General features: G+C 43.8%; 1 protein-coding gene across 3 annotated transcripts; it reads left to right on the plus strand.

Annotated features, from left to right (window-relative positions):
- Nucleotides 1-5185: 5185 nt before the first annotated feature.
- On the plus strand, nt 5186-21095 carry LOC1277417 (protein-tyrosine sulfotransferase). Of its 3 annotated transcripts, none has more exons than XM_316879.6 (7): nt 5186-5627; nt 15195-16316; nt 16388-16817; nt 16905-17026; nt 18209-18766; nt 18847-19045; nt 19142-21095. In XM_316879.6, exons 3-7 carry the CDS (start codon nt 16659-16661, stop codon nt 19280-19282), a joined length of 1179 nt encoding a protein of 392 aa, XP_316879.5. In that variant the 5' UTR covers nt 5186-5627; nt 15195-16316; nt 16388-16658; the 3' UTR covers nt 19283-21095. The 3 variants fall into 3 exon arrangements, with proteins under 3 accessions (XP_316879.5, XP_061500765.1, XP_061500760.1); XM_061644781.1 differs by having other exon boundaries at nt 5242-5644; XM_061644776.1 differs by lacking the exon at nt 5186-5627 and adding an exon at nt 7515-14258.
- Nucleotides 21096-21425: the final 330 nt, after the last annotated feature.

Consider the following 21425-nt stretch of genomic DNA (forward strand, 5'->3'; position numbering starts at 1 on the left):
CCAAAACTATTGCTTGATGCTTTGAATGGTTGGATTGATTATTTGAGTTCCTATTGTTTGGTCGACTGTTGGTTGGTACGGTAGTATTACCGGTGGCTTTGTTGCCAACTTTTTTTTTTGAGCTATTGCTGAAGCCATTCGTAACATCTTTGATCTTGCTCGACTTAACTCAGGGACTAATTCATCGTGTGAAATGCAAGTCATTCTTGCCTCCCTTACCTCTCCATTAAAAATCTCTGTGACCTACATTTCCATCCATCAGGATTATTTATTTTGGTTATTTTTGAGTAAAAAAAATCACTATGCTCGCCTGAACGATTGACCAGCTTCCTGTACAAACTAAAGGAATAATCTAAATCAGCGATGTTAAATTTATTTGACCTCGCGGGCCCCCGAACTAGTTTTAATAGTATATAGTAAAATTAGGTCGCAAACAGTGAATGTCATATTGAAAAGTAAATGCAGTTACATACCTACAGTAAAGTAAGTTTTTGGCAAATTTTGCATTGTTTATAAGCATTATATATTATAGTACGCAAAAATAATAATGTATGCTTCATTTCTTACGCCATTGGCTGTGAATACGAAATAGTCCACGGTCTCGGTCTGCCTTCGTTATTGATGGGCTTATCAATGACTTTCAAGGTTGGTTTACCCGTTTCAGAATAATCCTTTACATCAGATGATTTTTTTTTCGGAAGTATGTGACAAATTTAAATTTGTTGTAATATATGTTCAATTAAAGAATCAATCTGTTTGAACAATTTTTAATCAAAAATAGCGTTTATGTACTCTGAAAACGGTGAACTGAAAATGCTGATATTCGGTTGCGCTGACTTATCAAAATCTTTTGAGGATCCTATCGAAAGTACCTACACGGCTCACGAGATGTTTTTCAATAACACAAATGTCGCAAATACATGACGTAGGAAAAAAAATCGTATGATTTCGGTAATCATTCGTTAACCCATCTGTGAATCGTGTGTACTTTTTAAGCTTGGTAGTGTACTCGTTCGCTCGGCGGGGTATTTGAAGTTTACAGTGGTTTGTTTATGATGATCATGCGTTGATCCAGAAACGCTTTTAAGTAGCAACTGTTTATGTTTGCTATTGCATCTGTTTATGTTGAGCATAATTTTTCTTCGATACGCGAGAAATGCCACTGGTGTTCTATTTAATAGCTAAAGTTTATGTCACATGACGACCGTAACATTGGAAGTGCAGTGTGATAATTTAGAGAGGGTGGGTATCTTCATTTCAATTCCAAGGCTCAACCTGGATAGGGTGAAGTGTGCTGATGTAGCGGAGGGATAAACCACAGCGCTCGAGGAAGCGCTTTCGGCGGACAACAAGATCACCACGATACCCCTCGCAATCCACTGGTGTATGGTGGAACGAACTATCATCACGGCAGCCAAACAGAAGATCGGCCCACCTAGAGAGAAAAATGATTTTTTTTTGTTTATTATTATAGAGACTTTGAGCCGATTGGCCTCATTCGCCTCTTCAGAAAAAAAGACTGGTGTGACGAAGAGTACAGACGAGCACTATCCGAAAAGAATGCAGCATTGTGGTACGAACCACCCTGTACATTACTGCAGTTAGCTAATGAGTACATGATAATATTAGTGTTAGGATTTAGTACAGGATAGGTCATAAAAATTTAGCGCACGCCCACCACAGCTGACCCGAACCACAAACAACGCCAAATAAAGACTTGTGAAACATAACAGCATGAAACCCGTCTGCTACGGCATGAAACGCGTATGCACGTCGAGAACTATAGACTGAGGAAACAGCAAACCCTGCTCTACCAGACCAAGCAGCGACGTTTTGAAGAGTCAGATGAACAGCTGCTGGAGCAGCTCTCCCAGTCGGAGGACACCTGCTTGCTTTACACGAGACTGAACAAAGCAAGGAGCGGGTTTGCTCCTAAAACTGCAATGTGCCGGGATACGGAAGGAAATATCCTGACAGACGAGCGGGAGGTGATTGAAAGTTGGAATTGCTACTTCGAAGGACACCTGAATTGAACCTAGAGAAGAGAGGCTGGTGCAATTGCAAGAACCACCGGGCAACCACCACAGCAGCAGCACAGCAGTAATGATGCAGATGACGAAGTGCCCCCGCCATCTCTGGATGAGATTCCCAGTGCCATCAAGGAGCTTAAGAGCAATAAGTCTGCTGGCAGTCTGCTGGCGGTCCCAAGTAGAGCCATGAGGATCAATCATCAGCGTATCAGCGAAATATTGCCACAACACTGTCACCAGAACTATCATGAGAAGATATTGCATCAGTATCTCGCCAGTTCTTGTGGCAGCGACGTGATCAAGCAAATCGTTACCTCCGTTTAAAGTATAACGGAATAACCCAACAGCGACGATGCTTTTGTGGTCGGCGACTATCTTGCTGAGCTTCAAAAGCCCCTAACGCTGTTTGAACTGCATTGACCCTTTATTTGCTCATTAGAAATGAGCCCATTTTTGCCTAAAGACTCTGCCGTTATTTTGATATACACACAATATAAGCTAAAACATCAATTTTGGCACGCATAATATGCGTAATATTGCAGTAGATAAACAACCTCAAGGCTTTATCACATGGGACAAATATTTTTAGATTTTGGAAACTGCCAGGGGTTGACAGATGCCAGGTAAAGAATCGAAATTTGGCTTACTCATTTTCGATTTGATACCACCAAGCGCAACAGATTAAACTTAAATACAGGAAAATCAAATATCCATAGAAAAAACAATGAAAGCTCCTTTGCTTTTATGGTAAATTATTATTATTATTATTATTATTATTATTATTATTATTATTATTATTATTATTATTATTATTATTATTATTATTATTATTATTATTATTATTATTATTATTATTATTATTATTATTATTATTATTATTATTATTATTATTATTATTATTATTATTATTATTATTATTATTATTATTATTATTATTATTATTATTATTATTATTATTATTATTATTATTATTATTATTATTATTATTATTATTATTATTATTATTATTATTATTATTATTATTATTATTATTATTATTATTATTATTATTATTATTATTATTATTATTATTATTATTATTATTATTATTATTATTATTATTATTATTATTATTATTATTATTATTATTATTATTATTATTATTATTATTATTATTATTATTATTATTATTATTATTATTATTATTATTATTATTATTATTATTATTATTATTATTATTATTATTATTATTATTATTATTATTATTATTATTATTATTATTATTAATACAAATAAAGATTGCTCAATAGATGACGTCATAGCTCATGATTGTATGTCTTTGTCTTTTTATATTCCTTTTCGGTTGAGAGCTTGAGCTGTTTATAACCCGTTTATTGCTCGTTTAGTGGATTTGTGGCACTTGTGCCAAGTACAATTTTTCTGTCCAAGTAGATAGAGCGAATTCAAATACAGGCGGTCCCCGAGATACACGGTTATTGGGGACCGAAAACGGCCGAAAAATACCGCGTATCTTGAATTTCCGCGTAAGTCGAATCTCGTGATTTTCCAGCCAAAATATCACTAATTTTCGTACAATTTTGCAAGTAGGGGGTGGTTTTAGCCCAAATTAATTATTTGATATGTTTCTAATGAATTGAACAGTTTTAAACCTTTTAAATGGTATTTTACATTCGATCTATACGGAAATTATTTGGTATTTCACAATGGATGTGTCAAATCAGTACAATTTGCTCAAAGAACTGTCAAATTTTGAAAACCGCGTATCTCCGAATCCGCGTATAAGAGGTACCGTGTATCTCGGGGACCGCCTGTAATTGATGATACAGGCGGTCCCCGAGATACACGGTACCTCTTATACGCGGATTCGGAGATACGCGGTTTTCAAAATTTGACAGTTCTTTGAGCAAATTGTACTGATTTGACACATCAATTGCAAATTGCCAAATAATTTCCGTTTTGATCGAATGTTCAAAACTATTTCAAAAGGTTTAAAACAGTTATATTCAGTCAGAATCATATCAAATAAATCATAAAGTGACTAAAACCGCCCCCTACTTGCAAAATTAAACGAAAATTTGTGATATTTTAGCTGGAAATCACGAGATTCGACTTACGCGGAAATTCGAGATACGCGGTATTTTGCGGCCGTTTTCGGTCCCCAATAACCGTGTATCTCGGGGACCGCCTGTATCAACAAAAATGATAAACAATGAATAATTGTATCAGATAAAACTGAAAAGACAATAAATTACATGATATATGTGAAAAGTGAAAGAACAATGCTCTCGCCACTCTACGCGTACGAGAGGTGATTTTGTGCCGATGCTTAATTTTGAAAGTAGCCTAAAGTATTTCCTCGATCCTCCGTATAAGTGAAAGGCCATGGGAGTGACAATATGCTGACAAATTTTTCAAAATGTGAGCTTTTGTCACTTTTTTGAGCTTTTGTCAAAATTTTGTAACCTGGAGCAACCAGGAAAAAAAGTTGACAAAAGATGTCAAAATTTGACGTTCGTGAAAAAGCGTAAACAAACAGCTATTTGGCGCAGTTGTGACCCATTGTTATGATAATAATGCTAAAATGCATGATTCTAATTGATTTATGTACCTATTTAGTACTTCTTAAACAAAATATCGATGATATTCAGATGTTGTAGCTTTTTGTCGCTCTTGTGTATGTTTTTGGTGCGGCCACGAGAAAAGCTCTTTTTTGCAGTTGACAAGCAATTTTGACAAAGTTGAAAAAATTTTCAACATTTTTTCAGCTCCGTGGCCACGCGCTATATTAAGGTATTAATGGTTAACGGTTTTCAAAATGACGTAAGGATTCTGAAAAATGATAATCCTCCTCCCACACTCTCCAAAGGCCTTTTCCAACCACCTAGTCTTCTTAATACACCTTGGTTTCGTGTGATGGGTGTTTTACGAATACGCTGTGACGTACACACACTGCTACGAAACGGCAACCAGAGATGGCAAACCAATTAGAAAAAGTTAAATTATGCTGAACGCTAGCAGCTGGACAATAGAAATTAGATGAAAAAAATGCTAGTTGATTCAAGGGTAAAGTAAAGTTAGACTCCCTCATTAAAAAAAAAATCATACAATTATCGGAAAATAAAATCCAAAACATTATTTTATTGCAGTCCATTCATCACACGGACCGGGGTTTGCCATCTCTGATCTTTATGTTCCCAGCGATGACAGTCGGCACGTCGAGCCCGAGCTGCGTCCCCGAGAGTTCGATCCAACCGTCCGGGCCGTTCGAGTGTACACTCGCCTAAGTCGCGCTGCCGTGTGTGTTCGGGGAGTTTTTGTTTATTTGTATGTTGCTTCTGCCTGCCGTTCTGTGCGCGGAACTCTTGCCCTGTCCCATCGTGAAAGTGCATAGACGTGAGTGCGTGTAATTGTGTGCATGTGTGTGAGTCTAGTAAGACGGGATCTTCGATCAAACGATACAACACCGCTTCCAACCGGAGAAACACTGCACACAGCAGCAACTGTCATATCCCGGCCTGCAATCAACAACAGAATCGGACCTTCTGCTCTTGCCCTTGCTGACATCCCGGCCAACGAACGAGCAAAAGCATCAAAGCGGTACGTAGCAAAAAGAAGTAAGGCTCATGATCAATGGAAATATCGCTCTCCAGTGCATTTGGAAGATGCAATCGAATGGTGGCACAATGGTTGCTTATAGCTCGTAAAAAAACTACAACTCAGAACCAAACTCATCGTTGACGACCAGCAGCAGCAGAAGTTGGCGAGTTTTGAAGAAAGAGATACACAGGGTATAGATACGAGGGTATAGATGCGAGCAGGGAAAGCGCGGCTGAAGCTGAAGATTAACTCTGGTGAAGGAATGCTTTCCAATGGGACGGAAGACGGGAGGTTTGATGTTTGCTTTACCCTAAGTCTCCCGGGGCAATCCACCGGGAAAAAGGACGGCCCAAGCTCCTCGTGCACTCCAAAACCGAACCGATGTCTTGTAATGTGGTGAATCTACATCAAATCTCCCCCACTCCCGAAACAGACTTTATCCATTCCTATGCGACACGGCGAAGGATGTTACAAACGAGCGAGAGTCCCCGAGAATCGCATTTGCTAAACGGCACAGCTGGAATTGCCATCAGTAACGGAACTGCACCCGTCTACCTCCGCCCCTCCCCTCCAGCCAATGGCTTTAACGACGCATTGACATACACACCAAAGCGCTAACCGCCAAATTTAGGCCGGGGACTGTTAGGGTGCTTGACCTCCATTGGGAGACGTCACGCCGTCCGCTAATTGATCTTCCTCGGGTGCGAAAGGTTCTGAGCGCTTGTGGACTACCAGTTCGCTCCTCCGTACCACCAGTTTCTTCTTCTTCTTCTTCTTTGGCACAACAACCGTTGTCGGTCAAGGCCTGCCTGTACCCACTAGTGAAGTGAGCTGGCTTTCTTTGACTTATTGTTACCATAGCAGGATAGTCAGTCCTACGTATGGGGGCACGGGCTATTCGGGACTTGAACCCATGATGGGCATGTTGTTACGTCGTACGAGTTGACGACTGTACCACCAAACCGGCCCAACCACCAGTTTAGTAGTTGTTTTTTTTTTGTTTACTCCTTATCGCACCAGCATGGCAATTCTTGGGGGGCCTGTGTAACAAAGAAGCGTACGGCGCGCCAACGTCAGCAGCAGCAGCAGCAGCTAGAGTCGTCTGCCAGCCAGATCTCCTGCGCGGCGAGAGTTACTGTCATGTTTGTGTAAGAAACTCCTCTGGCAAGAAATAAGACAAGTACCTAAGCAACTCTATGTGTATGTGTGTGTGGGTCGTCAAAAAATGCAGAAGGGATTATAATACAAAAGATTATTCAAACGATTGGCTATTTACAGACATATAAGACATATTTACATTGCATTACGGTACCCTGTTCTGGTAAGCCCCAAGATGCCACAAAATGGCTTTCTCCTTTTACTTTGTTTTTGGATATCATTTAATCCTTAACACAAAGGTCTTATAGACGCTTCCTAATGAATTGTCAACCGTCGCGATTACTAACTGCGGCCTTCCGCCGGACCCCGGGGTCAATCGATCCAACTCGGATCTCGGATACTGATACTGCCTACGCTGGGCCCTGTTTGCGAAATAAAACTTGGCAGCGTTTGTTTGTTTGTTTGTTTGCTTTCCCAACCGTCCAACCCGCCAGATTGTAGTGGTTGGGTCCGGCTGCGAACTACTCATGGCTTCATTTATGCGGTCTGCCCTCTGCAAGGTGGCAGTTCGAAAAAAAATGAACACACACACACACACACACAAGCGAAACGATGTGGGTGGCATTGACGGACATTGTGTTGAATGCGCCTGCGCTTCCGCTGGCCGATCCGCCAGCCTGCCCGTTGCCCTTGCATGGGTAAAGTATGCATAAAACCCGGCAGTCAACATAAACATAAGGGATGCTGATGTAGTTGTGATGAAGGGTGGGCAGGGGGGGGGGGGGGGGTCGTTGTGTTCGGGGAGCTGAAATTTCTCCCCGGTTACATATGCCCGCCCGAACGTTGTGGCTGTGTGCACGATTTGCACGCTTTGTTTTCTACTTGCAAAATTCTGCTTCGATCGATTCGCCCCCCCCCCCTGCCACCTCCTCACACAGCTGTGTACGAACCGACACCGGATCCATTCATCATCTGCTTACACTGGCGCCCGTATTACACCACCTGCCTCGTTTGGAACGAAATTCGCGGAAATGAAGCTTAAGCACTGGCTGGCACCAAAACTTGCTAGCTATATGGGGACACGGAGCTAGATGGACATGCGTAAGAAGCGTTGCGTAGAAGAGCCAAAACGTTGTCACTAAATTGTGTCTCTTACTTGCCTACTTTTGTCTCTAGTGCATAAATTTTTGAATGTAAGTCAATCGCTTTATTAACAAAATTTAATGTAATGCCTGAAACTGTTTGTTCCAAAATTATTGAACTTAAGTTAAGTAGTTAATAATTTCATTGATAGAATTTTCAATATCACCATTTTTATGCCAAAGGGGGCTTTTACGATATCAGCCAGCCGTTTTGTATGGAGTTTGACAATTGGCGTCTGAAATAGTGTAAACACTCCATACAAAATCACGCGCAAAACAAGCCTCAGATTTTCAGCCTAGTTTATTCCATCCTGAAAACTATGGAAACAAACGCCGATTCGTCGCAGGCTCCATCAGGCTAGCTCATGAAGGAATGGATTATGGTTGGGTAAATCTGATTCAGATTCATGAATCTGAATGAATCTTTACAATGATGAAATGAATTTGAATCTCGATTGGAAAGATTCATGAATCTCGAAAGAATCTTGAATCTTGAAAGATTATCGTATCTCTTGGGATTCATGAATCTCTAGGGATGATTCATGCTTCTCAAGGGATTCATAAATCTATAAAAAAAATCATAAAGCTTGACCTTTTTATTTTTCTTCTTCTTGCCGTAACAACCTACGTGTACATGCCAGCCTATACAGGCTATCGAGACTTCTTATAAAGTACCACGTAGCCGGATAGTTTGTTTTGCTACGGGGAGGCGGTCCATGCGAGGCAAGAACCCACAACTGGCAAGTTGGAGGTGGGATTGGGCAAATTCAATATTTTGGAAATCATACATCTCTAAAGATTCATGAATCCCTGGAAATATATGCATTTTAATGGACGTATGAAGCTTTTAGATTCATGAATCCTTGGATATTCATGAATATTTAGAGATTAATCAATCCTTGATGATTCGTGAATCTGTAGAGATTCGTGATTCTTTGAAGATTCATGAAACTTTAGAGAATTTCTCATCGCTGAAGATTCATATGAATGAATCTCAACAAAAGTTGGATTGAAAAAGAAAAGGCCTGAATGGAAGTTTTAATAAAGTGAAAAAATATTGGCATTTATTTCTAGGTGTAAACAATGGCTTTAAAATTCAATAGATTTCCTTTTTTGTTTTAACAAAAATCAATGACATGGTTTTTGTGTTGAATTTGTGATATCAAATTACAGTTGTCAGAAATCTTCTCAAATACTTAGTCATTTTATCATAGTTCCTACAAGAGTAAAAAAATATTGACAAAGTTAGAGACATAATTCGGCACGTTAGAGTAAAAAATGTATGCCTTAGAGCCAAAATTTGGCGGCAACGACTGAAAAATATTAGTAAATTAAAGCTCAAGATTCGAATCGCAATTGGATCAGATATTTTCATCGAAAAGTCGCAGGAAATCATCTTGTTTAAACACATTGATAAACACTTCCCATGCCTATGCGAACACTTCCCTGTTAGAACCCGTCAATTTGGAGATATTATAATTGATCACCGCACGTTCGAATAGTGCGCCAAATTATTGCTCCGATCTGCTTTTTTTTACTAATGAAGAGGGGCGCAAATTCTTCGCACGCTCAATTATGCAGTTCCAATTAATCGAGCAGCATTACAACGATTGATGAGGTCGGTGTGACTAAAAATAGCCGGGGATAATAAGCTTATTAAATTCGGCGCCAACCAAGAGATGTGCGTACTCCACAGAATTGTTTTCCTAGGCTTTCTATCTTTCGGCGCTCTTCGCCGTGCTCTACTGCATTGATCGATGATTCAAAGCGAAACGAAAACAGAGATCGTCTCCGTCTCAATCTCGCACAACCACACCACCTCATGTGTGTGTGTGTCTTGCGTACGGTGCTATATATTAGGCAAAAAAAAAACTGCAGAAGAAAATCCACAGCCTGACAATTCGTTGTGTTAATTTTAGAACCATCGCGTTGTTTTAGCTTCACTTGCCGCCTTCCTCTTCTCCTGTGTGCCATTTTGAAAATTAACAAACTTACCAGATGTAGCTGGTTTTTTTTGGCTCTGCTCCCCCCGCGAGGGGGACCTCGCTACCAGCGGAGGTCACATCTGAGGGGGGGGGGGGGGAGCGTCTGCCAATGGTACTCGTTAAAGCTGTCTAGTTTTGATCGTTGCAGCGTAAATCTGCGCATCGCTCGACATCCGACGGTCGCTTGCATCTGCCGTGACGCACCGGCGGCTAGTCGCTGGGATGCCATGTCACCAGTTTGTTGGATGTAACAGCGCCCAGGCGCAATGAAGCGACACTTCGGCAAGCTTTGCTTACACAGCTGGACGGAAACAGACAGCGACGACGGCCGATCTAAGAATCACGCGGCGGGAGAATGCGCGCGTGTAATCCGAGCCAGGCTTGCCAGGAAAACCCGTTAACGCGGCCGATCCGACACGCGGACCGCATTTGACGGTTAACGGATCTTTTTTTTTTGTTTTCGGATACCTACTTGTACACACGCCCTCCTCTTTTCTGTCTGTTTGGGTATGTGCGTGTGGCTTTGAAGAAGTACATAGAACCGTTAAAAGTTGGCCTGTTCCCAACCATTCTTTTGCGCCATTATCGTTCAAATCATCACGGACGCTGTTTGTGTTTGTGTGGATGTGTGTGTGAATCATAGGTCCGAAATTTTCCATTTTGAAGAAGGAATGCACCAACAGAATTGCATCGCGTGATGCACTTTTTCATGTCATTAGACAAACCAAAACAAAAACACAAAACGGACGAAAGCTTGCTGCCGGAAGGAACTGATACATCGGAACTTTGTCTGATATATCGGCAAAACGCAACATGCCGGCTGGTTTGGTTTGATGTCTTTTTCCTTTCCTTTTCCTTTTACATTTCCTTTTTCTAGTGTACTGAGCAGCAATCTACACATTCCAGCAACACGATAACACAGTACTGCTCGATCAAAAATCTAATCTACATCTCTAGTATCACGAGAAACAGTTGTTTTTGTTTTTGCGCTCAAGTGTGCGATATGATGCATGATGGTGCGATAAGTGTGTGTCTGTGTATAATTACGCTTTCTTTGCCGAATGCTGCGCACAGAGCGCTCATTTTAGAACATCTTCGCCGTAACCCGGAATTGATCAAAATGATACCAAAAGCAAGCGTCACGCTGTCCCTCGCTGGTTTGATCGAAGATTGGATCCTGCTTGCCGTATCCTGCCCGTTGCTGCAAAATGAACCAGCGCTGTACTGGTGGCACGTAAAAACTTAATTACATCCCGTCCGTCTGCTGATTATTGATTTGTCAATGTCTCACCCTCAACCATTAATCCCTTGCCTTGGATGGATGTAAATTACAAAACCTGCTCATCAATACAATAAACACATACACACATACCAAGTGTCTAGGAGGCTGCTGTGTGGCGGTACGGGAAGGAAATGCAATAGTTAATAACTCTCGGCTCAATGGTACGCCGCCAACGGCACGAGGCGTTTAAAACGATAGTTTGCCTGCCGAGAAAGACTGTGTGTGTGGGGTAGTGTTGGGTTTCATGAATCTTTCGTTGAGATTCATGCTTATCAATCTTCGGCGATGAGTGGTTCGAATCTCGAATCGAATCTCCAAAGAATGATGAATCTCCCTTGTCTGAGGATCTAAAGAACCATAAATCTCCAAGGATTTATGAATGTCGAAAAATTCCTGAATCCTTTTAGATTCATAAACCTTCAGGGATTCATGAATCTTTAGAGATGTTTGAGTTTCAAATTTTTGTATCTGCGCAATCCCATGGTACAGTGGTTACATTGCACAACTTTACAACATGGCCGTCGTGGGTTCAAGCCTCGCATGCATCGTTGTTCCGTAGTAAAACAAACTTGTAGAAACAACAAGATTGTTACGCCAACAAGATGATTAATAAGAAGCTCACGGTCTATGAATCTTTGTAGGTTATGAATGCCCGTCGTGGGTTGAAGTCTCGCAGTGACCGTTGTCCCGTAGCAAAACAAACTTGTAGAAACAACAATACTGTTACACCAATAAGATGAATAATAAGAAATTCAAATTCTATGAATTTTTGGAGATATTCCTGAGAGATTCCTTAGAGAGCTTAGAGATTCCTGAATCTTTGTAATTCATGAATCTTGCTAATCGAGATTCAGATTCATTGGATCATTTTAAAGCTTCATTCAGATTCATGAATCTGAATCAGATTTACCCCACACTAGTGTGGAATTCATGAATCTGAATCAGATTTACCCAACACTAGTGTGGGATATGGGAGGGTGAGTTTAAGCCAAAACCGCGAAACTGTTTCCATGGGGATCTGCACCATCAATCCGAGGCGAAGTTGTTGGCAGTTGGTTGCGCACAAAGCACGGTTAATTTGTAACAGTTTATTACCTTCTCGTTTGCCATTGATTGAGTGCTGACCGGCGAGTGATGTTTTGTCGGTTTAGGTGATCATCCATAGATTTCGTAACGGTGTTATGAGTACATCTATTTATTTATTTAATTTTTTTGTATTTATTTAATTCATCGGATTTGTGAGCTACATGAATACTTAATTAATACTTATACTGACATACTGAGTCGATCCACACAAAGTGAGACAGAACGCGAAAAACATTAGATTTCAGGGAAGGAATGAGAAGTTAATAAATAACATAAATATAAATAACGAAATCACAAACAAATTTTCAAGAATGTGGGGACTGCTGTTGCCTGAGTCTTTCTCTGAACGCCTCTTGGGAGTTAATTTTGAATTGATCGTAGTTTTATGTTGAATACGCGGCACATGGAGGTTAAAGGCTCTATTTCACTATGGCACGGTAAAAGACTATGGAGAGTGCATCGCTCATTATCGCTACAATAAACAGGGGGAAGATGTAAAACCAATATCCTTGTCACGTTTCGTTATTTATGGATGATTCCTCAAGCAATATTGAGCAATTCCTCTATTAAAACCAAGAATTAAAACACGCTATTAGCTTTATTTCTGCAAGCAGCACTAGACCCCGGTTGATAACGATCAGTACAAACAATGTTCCAGTAGTAATAGTTATAACACAACACAGCGAAAACAACAAGATGTTGTAACGATTAATTGCCCTGCCACATTGGCGCTGGCTGACAGTCTGGCGAGAGGCAGGGTTCTAAAACGTGTTCTTAATTGTGTTTTGGAGCGCGCGCGCGCAAGCAACTTGCGGCGAGCGCCGCCTGGGGAATCGTTTTGTATTTGTTATGGTAAAACATGGCGAGTGGAATATTGAATTAGCTACGCAGCACCATTGAAATGTAAACTCAATTTTCTCAAGCAAAAATGTTTGCAAGATTATGCTGGGTACACGCTGTGCAAGACAAGGCTGCAGGTCATTATCAGGAGGTTGTTTTTTAATGCACAAAACAAGTCCAATTGGGGTACAGGTAGTGTGTGGTTGGGTCGATTTTTTAACCGCGACCAAATGGACCAAAAAGTCCCTTGTTTACCGGAAACATCCGGCCGGACATTTAAAACGCCATCAACTGTTCAACAGACGAGCTTCACGATCGGGAATCGTGTTCCAATTGGAACGACGATCCGATGTAATCAACAGAAATCGTTTACTTCTATTACCGCCCATTATCCATCCTTTCAGCCATAACCTTCCCCCGAAAATAAAGGTGCCATTTTCGTAATGCATTTTAAATTCCCATTCCCTGTGCCACGTGTTTTGAATGTTTTTGAATATTTTTTTGTAAGCTGAGTTGCGTTCGGGTGGGCTAATTTAATTCCAAAGCGAAACAGTAAACAAATGAGCGAAATCGAATTGGTAAAAATGTGTATGTGTGTGTGTTAGAAAAATTATTTTCCACTTTGGCACTTCATACACGCCCGCGTACTTTTCTCCATCCCTCCTCCCGGCCCTTTGCTGTGCGTTTCAGAAAACATAATTCCATTATTACCCTGACTGGCCCGGCTCCCCTCCTGTTTCACTGTTTCCGCTAGCCACCGGCAAAAAAGGGAACTTATCATTCATTCGTCGCGCCCTTCGATCCTCTCCATCACCACCAATAAAGCTCCCCAAGAAGAAGAGGAGAAAAAAAATCATTATTATGCGTCAACCGTGTCCCTTAATCAAACGCGTTCGTCGCCAGACCAGCGCGCACCCGACCGTGGCTGTCCCTTTCGCGTTAGTGTTGTTTCTCTAGTCAGACGACCCAGTCGGATCTGAGGGTCGGAGGGTTGCGAGCACGCATTTGCGTTGTATCCGGGTTTGCCTGTGGGCGCCACTCACACTGCGTTTGCTGATAGACAGTTTATCTTTCTGCAACTTGCAAGTGCAGCAAATCGGAAGTGTGGGTGTTCTTTGTACACAGATAAGAAAGCCGGCAACGAGCGGGAAGGGGGAGTCTGCGTGCGATGCGTCAACACGGTGTTGTGCACCGAAGCGTAAGTGTGGTGACGGCATGCTAATGGTGCGTCACCATTAGTGATGGGAAAAATTAAGTTTTTGTCGGAATCGGTCGATATTGGTTCCAGAATTGGAATCGGCCCTGGAATTGGAATCGGCTTAGGAATCGGAATTGGCCCAGGAATCGTAATCGGCTCCGGAATCGGCTCCGAAATCAGAATCGGCTCCGGTATAGGAATTGGCTCCGAAATCAGAATCGGCTTCGAAACGGAATCGGTTTTAGCATCTCCATAAGAATAGACGTTTGGGTCCGTATTGATAGCCGCAAAAAATCCAATTTTATTTGTAAACGATCAATTCTCATGGAGATTCCCGGACTGATTTCGTCTGTGAAATTTCTTGTTTCAATTCAAGAACTGATTCTCATTCCGGAGCAAATTCTATTTCTGGAGTCAATCCTGATTCCATTACCGGGGCAAATTGCGATTCCCAGGTCAATTCCGATTGCGAAGCCGATTCTGATCACGGCTCCGGGGTCAACTCCGGAATCGGAATTGACCTGGGAAACAAAATCGGTTGGGCCCGATTCCAAGCTCCCACCACTAGTCACCATAAACGCAAACGGGACGCGAGAGAGAGAAGGACCTGGGTGGGTGCCGTTTAAGGGAGAAGGAATAGAAGACCATACAGACCCATATGCTGCCAGTGCAAAGTGTAGCCACTTTGCCTAAGCAAAAGATGGGCGCGTGTTGGACGCAAACAGAAGTAACGTGAACCCCTCTGGTCACATTGTCCCCCGGGTTCGGGCTTGTATTGAGTGTCTTCCCGGTTTTGGAATGCAATAGCCGTCAGCAGTGAGGGCTGCCAAGTGGTCTACACGTTTTAGAGCAGCATCTTCCCAGTTCCAAACGCAATGCTAACACATTTTGTCGTGTGTGTTTTTTTCTTCTTTTGCCCGTCTTTTCAATTCACAGCCACAGCGTAACCAGCATTCTCCAAACCAGCCGGAAGGAGCATCGGCCGACGCGGGGCAGGCAACACCTGGCTGGTGGCAAGCGCTAGATACGCGGATTGCTGATTGATTGTACCAGCAGCTCGTCACGTTCGTCGCGCGCTTGATGAAATCGCGCACCGTTACACGCGGAACGATAAGCGTTACATGCTGACGCGGCGAGACCCATTTCGGATGAGCTGCGGATGCACGGCCGGGTTCTAGCGAGCTACTGCATCGGTTCCCTATCGCTCAGACGTGTCACATTCTTTTCCGTTGGCTCGTTGGAAAAAAAGAAAATAACGCGCTCGAACGCAACCCGTCACCGTGTGGTCACACGCCCGATTGGAGGGGTAGAAACTTAGCACCCCTTAGCAGCGCAGTAGTAATTGATTGCGGTAACGGTAGAATGCGGTCACCGGTGGGGTGGTGCTAAACGGCGGAACAAACTCGCCAGACGACCCCCGTGCAACCCCTGCGAGAACCGATCGAGCCCCACAAGCACCAAGCAAACACCGACGAGCGGAGCGCTAGTTTTGCATGGTAGACACGTTCTACCGGGAGCAGGGGAACCGATGCCCGTGATAGCTAGTGACCGTAGCAATGGGCTCGGCACCTGACCCCGGGGGCCGACGGGACGACGGCGCACACCATTAGACTTCCCCATCCAGCGTCAACTTCTGCTGCTGTGCCCGGTTGTGCATTGTATCGCCTTTCCAGACCGAGAACAACCATCAGCAACATCTCGCGAGCGAACCATATCGACGCTTTACCTCCTTCCCCTTTTCTTCCTTCTCTTCTCTCCCTTCTACTCCCGCGGTCGCCAACGGAGTGCCGGCTACGTCAATTTTGCCAATATATCTTCCAACGCGCGGCGCTCATCACTGGAGCGCTCTGCACGTGCCGGGCGGACCGGGGGAACCGATACAGGCCGAATTAATTGCACAAACGCGTTCGTTCCTTTAGCTTTACCCTTTTAACTATCCTAACTAACAGCGCTGAACTGAAACAAACAAAAAACTGAAGAGAAAAAAAACATATCGCCTGCGATCGCTTCCGGGACAAAAGCACGCTAAGGAAATATTCCGCAAGCAGTTGAAGAACGGTGAGTGATCATTCGTGCATTTACTGCCCTAGCATAGCATTTTATTAAAGCAAACATTCGTCTCATTTTAGCGGTCACAAAGAAAAGCGACTAATACACGCCAAAACCCCGTTCGTTCGTTTGTTGACCGGGTAAGTGGCTAATCTTTTAAAGCTGATAAGCGCCAGAACGCCGCCGCTGTCACTATTGTTTCGGACGCTGGTCCGGGTGCACGTTGACGAAATCGGAACCCGCCGCTTGTCTACACACAAGCCCCGCGCACATACGCGAGAGCGGCGTGTTGAATCTTAGCCTCCTAGGAGAAACCGAAGCAACCGAAGCGTACTAGAGAAGGTAGACATCATGCGGTTAGTGTTGCGCAACCGCAAGCTCCCGTTGGCCGCCGTCGGCTGCCTGGTCGGGCTGGTGTTGCTCTGGAAATGGGCGGACGTGCGCTCGATGTGCTGGGGCGGCAGCAGCAGCAGTGCCCACAGTGCCGGTGTCATGGTGCGAGATGAACAGGTACAGGTTTCACTCCCCGCGGACAGTTGTCTATTGGGGCGACATGACCTATTAATTTTATGTTTTATTCGTTGTTCTCTTTCTCAGACGGCGGAAGGTGGAGGCAACTATCGGTACCATCGGAACATGCCGCTAATATTTATCGGCGGTGTGCCCCGTTCCGGTACCACGCTGATGCGCGCCATGCTAGATGCCCATCCGGAAGTACGGTAAGCGAGCCTGTTAGTGCGATAGAGTTGAGGCCGATCAGTTTAATCTAGTGCTGGACTTGTGGGTTTAATCTAGTGCTGGGAGCTCGGATCCGATGCTGGAATCGATTCCAATTCCGGAGCCGATGTCGGAGTTGATTCCGGAGTCGGAATTAGCTCCAAAATCGGATTCGGCTCCGGAATCGAAATCTGCTCCCGAACCAGGATCGGCACCGCGATCGGAATCGATCTAGGAATCGCAATTTGCTCCGATAACAGAATTAGAATTGACTCCATAATTGGAATCAGCTCCGGAATAAGAATCAGTTCTTGAATTGAAATAAGAAGTTTCAGAAGCGAAATCAGTCCCGGAATCTCCATGAGCATGAATCGTTTACAAGTAATTTTGGATTCTTTGCGGCTATCAATACATAGCATCATTGGACCCAAACGCCTATTCTTAAGGACATGCCGAAACCGACTCCGATTTCGAAGCCGATTCTGATTTTGGAGCCAATTCTGATTTCGGATTCAAATCCGATTCCAGTACCGATTTCGATTCCGGAGCCGATTCCGGAGCCGATTCTGGAGTCGGTTCCGCAAACAATTCCGGAGCCGATTCTGGAGTAGACTCCAAATCCATAATCGATTTCGAAATCGATCTGGGATTCGCAATGTGCTCCGGTAATGGAACAAGAATTTGACTCCAGAATTGGAATTAGCTCCGGAATGTGAATCAGTTATTTAATTGAAACAAGAAGTTTCAGAAGCGAAATCAGTCCGGTAATCTCCATGAGAATGGATCGTTTACAAATAATTTTGGATTCTTTGCGGCTATCAATACGTAGCATCATTGGACGCAAACGCTTATTCTTAGAAGATGAAGATACTGAAACCGACTCCGATTTCGAAGCCGATTCTGATTCTGGAGCCGATTTCGATTCCGATTATGATTTGATAGCCGATTTCGTTGCTGGAACCGATTCCGATTCCGGAGTCGATTCTGGATTCGATTCTGGAACCAATTCCGGAGCCGATTCTGGAGCAGACTCAAAATCCAGAGTCGATTCCGAAATCAGAATCGACATCGGAATCGATTCCAGAAAACTTCACAGCTAGCCGGCATCGATTCCGACGAAAACATCATTTTCCCACCACTAAGTTTAATCTGCTAATGTGCTGTTTTGTGTTTATTTCCACCAGCTGCGGTCAGGAAACGCGCGTCATACCACGCATCCTGCAGCTGCGCTCCCACTGGATGAAGTCGGAGAAGGAATCGGTCCGGCTGGTGGAGGCCGGCATCACGAAGGAGGTGCTGAACGGGGCGATCGCCCAGTTCTGTCTCGAGATCATTGCCAAGCACGGCGATCCGGCCCCGCGGCTCTGCAACAAGGATCCGCTCACGCTCAAGATGGGCTCGTACGTGATCGAGCTGTTCCCGGCGGCCAAGTTTCTGTTCATGGTGCGGGACGGGCGGGCCACCGTGCACTCGATCATCTCGCGCAAGGTTACGATCACCGGGTTCGATCTGACCAGCTACCGGCAGTGCCTGACCAAGTGGAACCAGGCGATCCAGACGATGCACGAGCAGTGCAAGGAGATTGGCAGCGACCGGTGCATGATGGTGTACTACGAGCAGCTGGTACTGCACCCGGAAGAGTGGATGCGCAAGATACTGCACTTTCTCGACATTCCCTGGAACGACTCCGTGCTGCACCACGAGGAGTTCATCAACAAGGAGAACGGGGTGGCACTGTCGAAGTAGGTTGCAACTGCGGTGCGCCGCCTCCAAATCTTTAGCACTCCTTTCACGCACCGGTTGTTGTCGTTTCGTTTCGCAGGGTGGAACGGTCCTCCGATCAGGTCATTAAGCCCGTCAATCTGGAGGCACTGTCCAAGTGGGTCGGCAAGATACCGAGCGACGTGATACGGGACATGGCAGACATTGCCCCGATGCTGTCCGTGCTGGGCTACGACCCGTACTCCAACCCACCCGACTACGGGAAGCCCGATTCGTACGTCCAGGAGAATACTTACAAGGTAGGCACTCTGCACACTCTGCTGCGCATCAGCCGACTGTGGCGGTGAGCTTTCCCGTTGAACTAATGTAATTCGTGCCGCTTGGTCTTCCACCAGGTCCGGTCCAATCCACAGATGTGGGAGCACCGGGCAAAGGAGCTGCTGAACCGGGACCCGCTCGCCGACAACGTGCCACCGAAGGCGAAGGATACCGACGAGGACGACTACGGCGCTGGCAGCAAGGATCGGAAATCGTGATGAAATCGCTGTCGATGCTGCTGCGATAGCAAGTGATCCGTTTTTAACCGATGTGCGGCGGCTCGAGCCGCTGCTAGCCGCTAAAACACGGCCACAACAACAACAAAAACAGTGCAATAGCGCCGATGCGATCTACACAAAAAGACTTTGGTGGTTTATGGTTATAGTTTTAGTTGACTGTGGGTGTAAGCACTGCAATGTATCTATATTTTGCAGCTTTAACTAATTAGGGCCATAGCTATACAATGGAAAAATTGATAAAGCTGGCAACAGCAACACAAAATTCCCCCGCAAAATGATGCATTAGAAAACGCAACACCGACACGACTGTCGTTATACGGCGGCTTGCTAGACCTCTTTTTTGTTTCTTTATCCCACAACTGCGACCGTGCTCGATCGCGCTAGTATAATAGATACGTCCTGTGCAAGCCGGAGAGCCTACATCCAGTGCAGATTTGTATGCGTGGTTTGTTATGCATGAGGATGGACCTAAAGAAATAGTGTCGATCTAACCAGGGGAGTCATCGCGCGTCGTGCAATCGCAGGTGAAACCTTTTATAGTCAAAAAAATATCCCTCCGCCCCCGCCCGTGAGCAATGGAAGTGACTGGTAGCGTAGCATAGAGCTCTGGGAGATGGGACAGCAACAACGAGTGTACTTGCGTACAGTAGTTAAGTTAATGTAAACAGGATTGACGGCATAGCCCGGCGGCCCAGCACGGCGTGCTCTGCTGTGAGCGGGCCAAAGAAGAAGGGAGGGAATTTATTATGATATGAAATATAGCTGTGCTCGTGGGGCGGTTTTGTAACAACTGCGAACACGTCGCAGTTTATCAACTAACTTTTAATAGCAAGCCAAGAACTGTAATAATGCTAGGCAAGCTGATTTACTGCAGCACATTAGCCACGTAAGGTTAAGGATAATTGGGACGATAGGACGAGGTATGTGAAAATTACAAGAGTAGCAAATATCAACGAATGCACTATGAATGGATGCATGAGTTCGTTTACCTAAAAAAAAAACAAACAAACAAACCCAGTTCCTTGTAAGACTCGGACGCTTCATCACAGAACACAGCGAGACAGCTTTTTCTCTGCCACCTTTTCCCCACCTCCCCCGGAAGTAAAAAAAAACACGCAATCGCAATATGCAAACGTACAACGCAAAACAATAACGATAACTACAGTAAGTAAATACGCACAAACACAACTTATATATCTTACTGAATATATACATCGTTCATGTACAAACTGCATGTAAAAAAATAGACATATACACATACATAACGCAGGAGAGACAAAAATTATGCGTACGGCGGTTGATCTTTGAGATGGGGCAGCCGATAGGTTTAAAGTAACACATACACATATATAAGATTTTTAGCGTACATCCCACAAACCAGGGACGGGGAGAGCCAATTCAACGCAACACATCAGAACATGCAATAGAAACTAGGGTAAATGCGACGGTATTAGTACGGTGCAGGTCGTTCAGGCCAGCTTCGGCCACAATCGGCTCCTAGCTGTAAGGACACCTTAATGTGCGCACATCCCTTACGGTACCGGTACCGGGGGGAATAACGGATGCTGGGCGAATAGAAATCATTACAGCGCGACCCTCATAAACACAAACAAGCAAACAGAAAATGCTGTATGCGCAATCTTAATTACTGAACAGACAAACAACAGAAAAGGAAGAAGAAGAAGAAAAAACGCTTAACGCCTTGGATGCGGCTAGACACTACTTTGTACATTACTACGTCTGTGTATGTGTGTATTTGTTAAATATTCTTTTAAACCCTCGATGTCAACCATGCGGCCATGGCGTTATGATCCATGGCCGTTGGCTAATGCAAACACAACAAACAAATAATAATACATTTTGAAAAGAAAAAAAAACACATGAAGTGTAACTATTTATTTGTGCAGTTTCTTTGCGGAAGTGTTATGGAACAGGATGAAACTTACTTTCAAAAAGATTTTGGTGCTTCGATTCTTCGACATTATCTAGAGAGCCAACAAAGTGATTCGTATGCAGTCACGTGCAGAATCCGTTTGAGAGCGTTTTGAGAGCTTTGTTTTGTTATGTTTCAGCTTCAATTAAGTGTATGAGTTACAAAGTAAAGAAGACCATTTAGTGATCA

Source organism: Anopheles gambiae, chromosome X, assembly GCF_943734735.2.
Source record: "Anopheles gambiae chromosome X, idAnoGambNW_F1_1, whole genome shotgun sequence".
Taxonomy (NCBI): domain Eukaryota; kingdom Metazoa; phylum Arthropoda; class Insecta; order Diptera; family Culicidae; genus Anopheles; species Anopheles gambiae.

Excerpts from the sequence above, each read along its gene's own strand:
- LOC1277417 (XM_316879.6), top strand. The coding sequence starts at position 16,659 with ATGCGGTTAGTGTTGCGCAACCGCAAGCTCCCGTTGGCCGCCGTCGGC. Across the intron at positions 18,767-18,846 it reads AACGGGGTGGCACTGTCGAA|GGTGGAACGGTCCTCCGATC; the intron begins GTAGGTTGCAAC and ends TTCGTTTCGCAG. Across the intron at positions 19,046-19,141 it reads TCCAGGAGAATACTTACAAG|GTCCGGTCCAATCCACAGAT; the intron begins GTAGGCACTCTG and ends GTCTTCCACCAG.